This window comes from Argiope bruennichi, chromosome 7 (assembly GCF_947563725.1).
Source record: "Argiope bruennichi chromosome 7, qqArgBrue1.1, whole genome shotgun sequence".
In the NCBI taxonomy this organism is placed as follows: domain Eukaryota; kingdom Metazoa; phylum Arthropoda; class Arachnida; order Araneae; family Araneidae; genus Argiope; species Argiope bruennichi.
Genome location: NC_079157.1, coordinates 79,612,844 through 79,623,292, shown reverse-complemented (window position 1 = coordinate 79,623,292; position 10,449 = coordinate 79,612,844). Strand labels below are relative to the sequence as shown.

At 29.8% G+C, this 10,449-nt stretch overlaps 1 protein-coding gene across 1 annotated transcript; it reads left to right on the top strand.

The window, feature by feature from the left end:
• Window positions 1-19: 19 nt before the first annotated feature.
• LOC129975443 (uncharacterized) lies at window positions 20-3,550 on the top strand. The gene is made up of 3 exons (XM_056088506.1): window positions 20-937; window positions 1,184-2,003; window positions 2,100-3,550. Exons 1-3 carry the CDS (start codon window positions 20-22, stop codon window positions 3,548-3,550), a joined length of 3,189 nt encoding a protein of 1,062 aa, XP_055944481.1.
• The last annotated feature ends 6,899 nt before the right edge of the window (window positions 3,551-10,449 follow it).

The window sequence follows — 10,449 nt, the reverse complement described above, 5'->3', positions numbered from 1 at the left end:
CAATATCCGATATTATAAAATGTTCTCCAAACATTATATTCATAATCGAACTTCAGGTGGCGTTGCTATCCTTGCAGCTGACCACGTTCCCTCAATGCCTATTAACCTGAACACAAATCTGCAAGCTGTTGCTATTCAAATCCAGATGCATTCTCTGATTACTGTTTGCAGCCTTTACTTACCTCCAAATGAACGTGTTATTCAATCTGAACTCAATAATCTTATTTCACAGCTTCCGTCACCATTCATAATTTTGGGCGATTTCAATGGCCATAGTCCTTTTTGGGGTAGTCCCGATTCCAATCCCCGTGGTTTGCAAATTGAGCAACTACTTACAGACCACAATTTATGCCTATTAAATTCAGATGAAAAGACTCATTTTCATCTCCCTACAAGAACCTTTCATTCAGTTGATTTAGCAGTTTGCTCTCCATCTCTTTTGCCATTCTTTAATTTAACAGTTGATAATGACTTGTATAATAGTGACCATTTCCCTCTGATTGCCTCAGACAATAGGTGCAACCCGAACAATCACTCCCATCCATCCAAATACATCCTAAATGCAGCAAATTGGCAAAAATTCACCATTTTAGCTAATATACAACCCGATATAATCCAATCCTCCACCATAGATGATGCACTAGATTATATAGTTGATGTTATAATTGAGGCAGCAAATAATTCAATCCCGAAATCATCCGGTAAACGAAAAAAGCAAAACAAACCTTGGTGGGACGACGAATGCAAACAAGCATACAAAGCACAACGGAAAGCATGGGGCATCTTCCGAAGATATCCAACAGCGTCGAACTTTATTTATTTTAAAAAGACTAGAGCAGTTTCGAGGAGAATACAACGTCGAAAACGAAGGCTTTCATGGCAAAAGTTTGTATCCAGTATCAGCTCTAAGATTTCAAGCCATGAGCTATGGAAAAAGGTAAAGAGGGCATCGGGTATTTCTACATCAAGCTACACTTCTTTTTTAATTCATAATGGAGTAACATTATCATCCACTAAAGACATAGCAAATTCTATTGCTTCGACCTTGGCACTTACATCTAGCAGCCAGAATTATCCTCTTCCAATTTTAAATTATAAAAGAAAAGCTGAAGATCAAAAACTAAAATTTTATTCTCGAGCTGATTTACCCTATAATTGCAATTTTACTTTCTCCGAATTTCAGTCATGTCTCGCCAGTGCCCGTGACTCTTCACCGGGGCCCGACAATATTAACTATTCCATGATTAAAAATTTGACAGTCGAATCCCAAAAAGCTTTACTGTTATTGTACAACCGTATTTGGAATGAGCAATACTTCCCTACTCTCTGGCAGCAAGCTATAGTAATCCCGATATTAAAACCAGGAAAAGATCCTAAAAACCCAGAAAATTACCGTCCAATTGCTTTAACATGTTGTATGTGTAAGCTCTTAGAAAAAATGATTAATCGAAGACTCGTTTACCATTTGGAGACTAATCATTTCCTTCATCCTCATCAAAGTGGTTTTAGGAAATCTCGGTGTACTCTTGATAACCTACTCGCATTAGAAACCGATATTCGTCTGGCCTTTTTACAAGGGAAACATCTGGTTGCGATATTTTTTGACATTGAAAAAGCGTATGATCGGACTTGGAGATTCGGTATTTTAAAGGATTTACATGACCACGGATTAAGGGGCAACTTACCCATTTTTATTCAAAATTTTTTAAAATTGAGGAAGTTTCGTGTTAAAGTAGAATCTGAATACTCTGATTATTTTATTCAGGAAGAGGGAGTTCCTCAAGGTAGTATTTTAAGTGTGACTCTTTTTATTTTAAAAATTAATAATATTTTAAAACAACTTCCCCCTTCTGTGAAAGGTTACTTATATGTTGACGACCTGTACATCTCCTGTACAGGGATGCACATGAATTTTATAGAGAGACAGTTGCAGACTGCTGTAAATAATATAACACAATGGTGCAATGCCAATATTTTTACCATTTCGGCTTCAAAAACTACTGGTATCCACTTTTGTCGAAAAAGAAATCTACACATGGATCCTGAAATAAAACTAAATGAAATAATTATACCATTCAAAAATGAAGTTAAATTTCTAGGTATTACCTTTGATAAGAAGCTTACTTTTCTCCCTCACGTAAAAATATTGCGTAAAAAATGTGAAAAAGCATTAAACATAATAAAAGTTTTGTCAACTACGGCTTGGGGAGCAGATCGACCATCCATGCTTAAAATATACAAAGCTCTCGTTCTATCCAAGCTCGATTATGGTTGTGTTATTTACGGGTCAGCCAGAAAAACAGTTCTACAGAAATTGGACCCTGTTCACCATAATGCTCTGAGACTATGTTCAGGAGCCTTTAGGACCTCTCCAGTTCAGAGCCTATATGTTGATTGCTTTGAGACTTCCCTTGAATTTAGGCGAGAAATACTATCTCTGCACTATTATTTTAGAACTGAATCAAATACACAACATCCTTTTCATAATTTTAAACTCCGACCATTCTTAACTCGAATACAAGAAGCACGAAAATTTTTTATACCTGTATATTTTACTAGAATTCATAATATTCTCAAGGACCTAAATCTACTTCACCTGCAGGCAACACCCCAACTGGACAACATTTTTCCTCCATGGGCAATTCCCAATATACAATACTTAAATCCATTTGAAGGGTTTACCAAATCTGACACTTCAGATTCTATTTATAGAAAAATTTTTAATGAACATAGGCATCACTATAATGATTATATTGCAATATACACAGATGGATCAAAAACATGTGATAGTGTCTCATTTGCTGTGGTTTTCCAAAACGCAGTCTTTTCGTTTAAAATCAATGCTTCTTGTTCAGTTTTCACAGCAGAGATAAGTGCTGTTCTTTTTGCCCTAGAAAAAATATCCGACAGTCTGCAAGATAAATATATAATTTACACCGATTCATTAAGTGTTTTACAGTCTCTAAAATCATCTCATTATCATTCAAAAAATCCTCCTTTGGTCTTAAAGATTTTAAACCTATTTAATAGACTTTCCTCTCGTGGATTTACTATTTTATTAAGTTGGGTGCCTTCTCATGTAGGTATTGGGGGCAACGAGAAGGCGGACAGTGCCGCCAAATCGGCTACTTCTACAGCAAATATTAGTATCCCTGTGAGTGATTTAAAAAAACACATATCTTTGCTCTACCTCTCAAAATGGCAGACTCAATGGGATCTGTTAACTGAAAACAAACTTCATAGTGTTAAACCTCGTGTTGAACATTGGCCATGCCTTCCAAATAGAAAAGCAGACACTATCTTAACCCGTTTGCGGATAGGTCATACCAGATTCACCCATCGCCATCTACTTTTTGGAGAAGCGGCACCAATGTGCTCTCAATGCAATTGCACCATGTCTGTTTACCATATTCTCAGTGAATGTCCAAATTTTAGTACTCAACGTTTATATCATTTTAACAACTCCACATTTTCACATTTGCTTGATAGAATACCACATGCCAATCTTTTTGCTTTTTTGAAATCAGTAGGTTTTTACCCCCATATTTAAGTAATCTTCATCTTTTTCATTCTTTTTTTTTTTTTTTTTTTTTACATTGCTTTTTAAAGTTGAAATTATATTTTAAATCCTAAAATAAATACAGTTTGGCGCAGCTTAGTCAATACCATGGCTCTTGTGCCAATAAAATCCAAAAAAATCAAAAAAAAAAAAAAAAAAAAGGCGTTATTGCTATATTTTTTATTTATTTATTAACTTCTGGATTGTTTCCAACTTATTTGTTGAAAGAAACACGAGACATCTATTCATTTTTCATTTTTTAAATTTTTTTTCCTAGGTATGATTTTTTTTTTTTTTTTTTTTTTTTTGGCCAAGTTGAACCGGACGTGCCAGTATCGGAGACCATATAATTGTGACTGCTGACTGAATTCAATGATGTCAATGAAATCAGTCAGTAATATACTGAAAATGCATTCGCAAGTTATCAAAAAAAATTTTTTTTAATCTGTTAAACCCACAAATGATTTGGCCTAAGATTGGGTCAAAAACAAGGTGAGGAAATAAATTTATATAAAATTCTAAAGCTAAGTCTAAGATTCCTCAAATGGATCCTTCCGTATTGCAAGCATATATTAAGAAAAAATTAATCGACACTCAAATATTTCAAGTATGAAATTTACCCGACAAGGAAAAATTATCTTTATAACACAAAATTCAGTTTCTTCTTCACAACTGTTAAACTTAGAAAGAGTTATGAATATAACAGTCACAATGGATGTAATATAAGAGAGCATTGCGTCTCATTTCCTTTTATTTAACATGCTTACCAGAGTACTATCTGAAAAAATAGCAGAAGAATTAAGCAGATATAACAATATAGCAATCACCAAAAGGAGTCGATTTTTTAAACAAAATGGACACGGAAAATTTCACCAGTTCTTATCATCATTCTTGAAACTTTCTTGAAAGATTAAATAAAAATCTGGTTTACAACTGAAAAAAATTCAACGTTTTATAGACTGTCCAAGCCAATGTGCAAATATATTTCAGTTTTATCTACCAACAAAAGCTTGCGATAAAGCAAAAGTTTATCACCTGTGCAGCACATCTCATGTTAGAGAATGGCAAAGTCACCGAAAATGTATCAATTGTTAATATGCGTATCTGCTGCCATCGAAGCAAATGAGCCACTTAACGATATTAAAAAAACAATGACAAAATACTCTTTTTTTCACACTGTAAATGAAAAAATGGCACAGCAATCAAGAGCTCGCTTTAAAATGATCTTAAAAACAGTTCAGATTCTTCTTGAAAATTGTAACTTATTTAATCAGAATAAAAAAAAAAGTTATCTTGTCGATAGAAGAAAACAAAACACTTAAATGATAATGAATGAAAGCCAAGCACTTGAGGGATGAAGTTTGGTATGTTGTCTTAACGACCAATTTGTCGCTTTCTATTAAAACGAATGCGAAAATCCGTCTATCTACTATACATAAGAATATGAACATGGTATACTCAAAAAAAAAAAAAAAAAAAAAAAAACTCAAAGAGCTATATTGATGAAATTTGGTATATAAATTTATTATCAAAATCATACAGCTATTTTAAATTTTGAACTAAACCTGTCAAAAGGAAGACCATTTGTTGATCAATGTATGATCACGTATGAGAATATAATAACTCAAAAAAGTAATAACGTTAACAAATAAACTTTTAAATGTGTGGTCTTGTGCTCAGTATTGTAGATCTGTGATAAATGTTGGATCTAATCTAAAATTTGACATAGAAAGCGTTCGAAATGCATATTTATTTATCTTTATTGTTGTTTTTTTCACTATTGTTGTCACTTCTATTTTGTATTTCCTGTTTGTGTTGATTTATAGCTTACTTGTGGGCTCTTGCAACCTAATTTATACGTTAGATCATTTGATCACATTTAGTGATCCATCAAACTCTCTATGTTGTAAAATAGTAAACTGATTATAAAACAAAAGTGTAGTTCCGAGCCATAGGAATTATATTAACAAAGCACAAATCGTGTTATTTTACTCGAGAGAAGAGGCACTTATTTTTATGAGCTGTCCTGACATTCGAGTATTTGCAGCATACCTCTCTACTTTACATCTCACCCTACCGCGCTACTTTTTCCGGGGACGAAGAGAATAGAGGAAGAATGCAAAAGCAAGTGTTAATTGTTTAAGTATACAAGAAAGCCGAGGGAAGAGTATTGCCCCAAATGTCAACTAATTAAATTTTAAATATATATGTTTAATAACGTCACACAGAGTTAATGATTAAGCATATGATAATCTTTATGAATTGTATGAAGTGGCCAATGACAGAACATTTTCAATAAGATCATAAAGAAATTCATTGTCTCAGGCGAAATGGAATCTTATATATTGCTCTCATTGAAGGAAATTATTAGATTATTCCAATGTAGAAATAAGTATTGAAAGATTTGCATAATCATCCAGAGAATTAAAATGCTTGTTGACTTTTCATTGAAGTAGTAAACCACAAGAAATACATTTCTGTACCTTTAAGCTGTTTACCTTCGACAATAAGAAGTATTCTTTAAATAGTTTGCATATTATTTTGAGTTTGGATTTTTTAAAAAATTCGAAAAATAACAATACAGTTCTGAAATATCAGTATGTTATACAACTATCAAAACTAATTTAAAATTTACATTATCAATTTACATTTATATTCCTTGCATCCTTAAATATGTAGAATATTTATATACTGTAATTAGTAATACATCTAAAATATTTTATAAACTGAGTATAAAAGTGTTGATTTATCGAATTTAATTAGATACATATATGTGTGTGTGTGTGTGTATGGCGGGAGTGAATGGTCTTCCATAGCCAAACCAAAAATTAATTCAATAATTTCATAGAATCAATTTTGAAAACTAATAATTAAAAAAATGAAAGAATTAAATAATAATTCCAGTATTAGATTCAATAAAAAGTATAGTGTTTTCTACATGTGTTAATCACACTTGCTTAAACAAATTATTGATGAATTCGGACAATGAAGCAATTCAGTGGCGAAAATTAGCTGAAATGGTATTTGGAATTATTATGTATTTGAAAGTTTATAAGACCAAGATGTGCAATAGTTCCTTCTTTCTCGCATGTTCAATTTCTCTCAATGAATATTTTTTTTATGATACTGCTTGTTGATTTTGTTGTGTTACAACTGCTTTTAAAGTTTTCTTTCAGGTTCTAAATTCAAAAACTACATTAAAAAAAAAATAATAACATTTACATATATAATATCAGCAAAATCAACACGGTATTGGCGGTGACATGATAAATGTCAACGAAATCAATATTATAACGATTATTTTACATATTTAGTTTTCTTCTTGACAATTGCATCGTTTGGTGAACTACAAACAAGACAAATACTTGAAAATGAAAATGGTCTAAAAAGGAAATAAACAATGAAAGTTAATTGCAAACGACGTTATTAATAATAATTTTCATGCCTTCCCAGTTTAGTTCCTTGCCAAATAAAAAATTTAAAGCTTTTCCTACAGATATGCTTTTCTGCTACAGAAGAAAATCTTAGATACATTTATTAGAATAAACTTTTCAAACAAATTATTTTTAAAGATTACGAGGTTAGAATGCTATAATTTTAGTTCCAATTATTTAAATTTATTTTTTGGAAAAATCAATTAATAAGTAAACAAGTTTACAAAATTCATTAAAATATATTAGAGATACAAATAAGATATCTTTAAAAAGCCAGTTTGCTTCTTTTTTAATAATATAGATATTTTTTACAACCAATAGAAATGATATTACAAGCATATAAATTCAAAAATAATCCAATATCCAACATTAAATAAAATGTTTCCTTTATTAAAATTTAAAATTCTGGCTTTGATTCAACAATATAATTATCTACATGCCAAATTTCATGGTTGTAATTTCAATAAAATTTGTTGGATACATTTACAGATTCAGAAATTATATCTTATATCTATTAACCTAATGATATGGTATGCGATTTTTATGATGATGTTCATTATGAACAATATCCTAAAGATGATAATATTCTGAAGTATTTTGTCATATTCGAAAAAATAAATTTAAAAAAAAAAGCAGCAAAAATAGAAATATAAAATACGTCACCTTCGGCTATTAGCTGGAGTTAGGAATAGCTAAAATTTTTTATTAAATATTTTATGTAACTAGGTCACAACGGCTTCTTCAGTAAAATAATCTTACACCATTCTATTCATTATTCTATGTCTTTTCCCAAATTCTTGTCAGCTCCCCTACAATCCATTTAAAAAAATACAGGCTGCTGTTTTTATCCTTTTAAAAATATAACTTAATTTCTAACTTAAAAAGTTTTAGCATTTTTTTCAATTAAACTACTGTTACATATATAATTTCTTCAATTAAACTTATATTATTTATTATATAATAATTATATTAGATATAGAAACTATTTTAAATATAAATCTTGAAATAGGGAGTTTTATCAATAACCCTGGTATTGCATTCAATCATTTTTTTTGGCATTTCCCCAAAATTCTTATGAGGTTGTATCATCATTCGTGATACGCTTAAGATCAATTCAGAATTTTTATATTCTTATTAAAAAATATGATTAAAATATTCTTTAATTGATAAAATATATATATAAAATTTTTTACCATTATAAGGCAATTCTTTGAATTTTGTAATAAAGTAAAAGTCATTTTTGTATTGCAATATTTTCAGATATTATTGAAAAAAGGCCAAACTTAAGCTTAACATTTAATTAAAATTTAAAAACAATAGTTCTGAGGTGCATATTCCTACTCTCCAATGTATGTATCAAACTTGGTAGCTTTAGATCACATTAATCTTTATTGTAATTAAGAAATGTATTTGTCTGTGATGTCCAGACAAATCTATCGCACTAACAGCAATTAAATTTTTTTTTAATATAATAAATAGCGTCTTTAGTGCAATTATTTTTATTTGCATTGTGGATGCATTTTTTTTAAACACTGTCTGATAAAATTTGAAACAAATGACTTGATGTTCAACCTCATATAACAATTTTTAGGTCTAACAATCAAAAATTTCAAATCTTGTAAATTTAAAAGATAAGAGGCAAGAATGCTCTTCCCTTGATTTTGTCAGAGACAATACACTAGAAATGTAGCAACTATCTAATCTATACATTGATATTTCGAAGACTTCAAATTGTTACTTAGTAATCTTTGCTTATAACCACATTTTGGGCTAACATTTTAATCTGCATTTTTCAAAACTTTATATACTTATTATAATTCCGATTTATTGACTGGCATCAGTTAATCCCAATAAACACAAGAATCTTTCATTAAAAGACAGCATTTACTACCATTAGACTAAATACAAATATCAATCACCTGTTCTTTGAATACAAATAACCAAGATTTTTTTGCTTAAATTATTTTCTTTTAATATCCACACCAACGATGCCTAAGCAACCAGTATTTGACTTAGCTCATTGCTCAAAAATGTAAACTAATAATTAAGTACAAGATTTTGTTTCACAAAATTAATTGATCAGCCTAATTCAATGAATTTCTTCCACAGACTCATTTGAAGTAGCATTCAAAATTAGAAATTAATATAAATACCTCATGGCATTTAAAAAGATAAGGTGACTCTCCCTTAATTACTAATTCCAATGTTGTGCTTCTTGCACATAATTTTGGCAACTATATCAAGTTGCCAAAAAACACCATTTTGGAACATTCATTGTTATTTTTTTTTAGTTAAGAGATGTGTCAAATCGAAGACTAATTTTTAAAATTTCTAATATTCCCAACACCGTGCATATTCATGCGAACAAATAATGATCAGTGTTATGCAAACTTAGAGACCTGGATATTGGCTTAAATGCTGTTATCATTTGATAAGTCAAACACCAAATAAGTTCTAAAAGAATATTAATCATTATATATATAATCAGCAAGAGTTCTTCCATGAGAAAAGTAAGACAGAGAGGATCTTTATTAATAAATACAACTGCTGCAGATTCCTAATTCCTTCATATTCAGATTACATTCTAACATGTATACTCTATTATAAATCCTGCATTAAACTGTACTTCAGACAATTTGACCTAGAGCTACTAAACCTGGTATATTCTTAAGGAAATATAAAAAAAAAAAACCAAAAAAATTTACAGTAACTACTGCAAATATTAGAATATAAACATTTTTATACCTTAAAATTTCAAACTCTTTAATGACACTAATTTTATAACATTCAATTCATTCCACAAAAAATAAGATTCATCTGCATGAGCATGCAACAAGTGCACAGAAGATATCTTGTGGAAAAAACATCACATTAGGAAAAAAATCATTAAAACTAAATTAACTCACTGCAAGCAAAACATAAGTGCAATTTTTAGAATGTCTAAAATATAACTAAGAAAAAAGTTCATTTGAAATTTAAAATATCTGTAATTCCATAATATTTAAATTATACATAGTTTATATATTATAAGATGTCCTCTTTTAAGATACAAGAATTCTTTTTTTCAGAAGCATATTAATTAGCTGAAATAAAATAAAATGCTTATATCATTTAAATTTTTAAAATCAAACTAAATTTTATAAATCAGAAATTTTTCCCAGATGTTGCATAAATCATTCAGCAATAGACATAAAACTTCAATGGTGAATTCAACTTCCACATATCCTTATTAATTAGCTGAAGTTCAATTGAAAATTTTAGTAAGCAGTGAGGCTAGCAACACAAATTTAAGATATACCTGGGTTTCTTCACCTAAAATATTAGTTTAACCTGAACAAATACAACAAAATTATAATTGATAAAAGAAAAAATTCAAAATTTGTTACTTGTCAAAAAATGGTAATCTTAAATCAATCACCCAAGAAATACAAAATTTGAATGAAATAATAATACTCG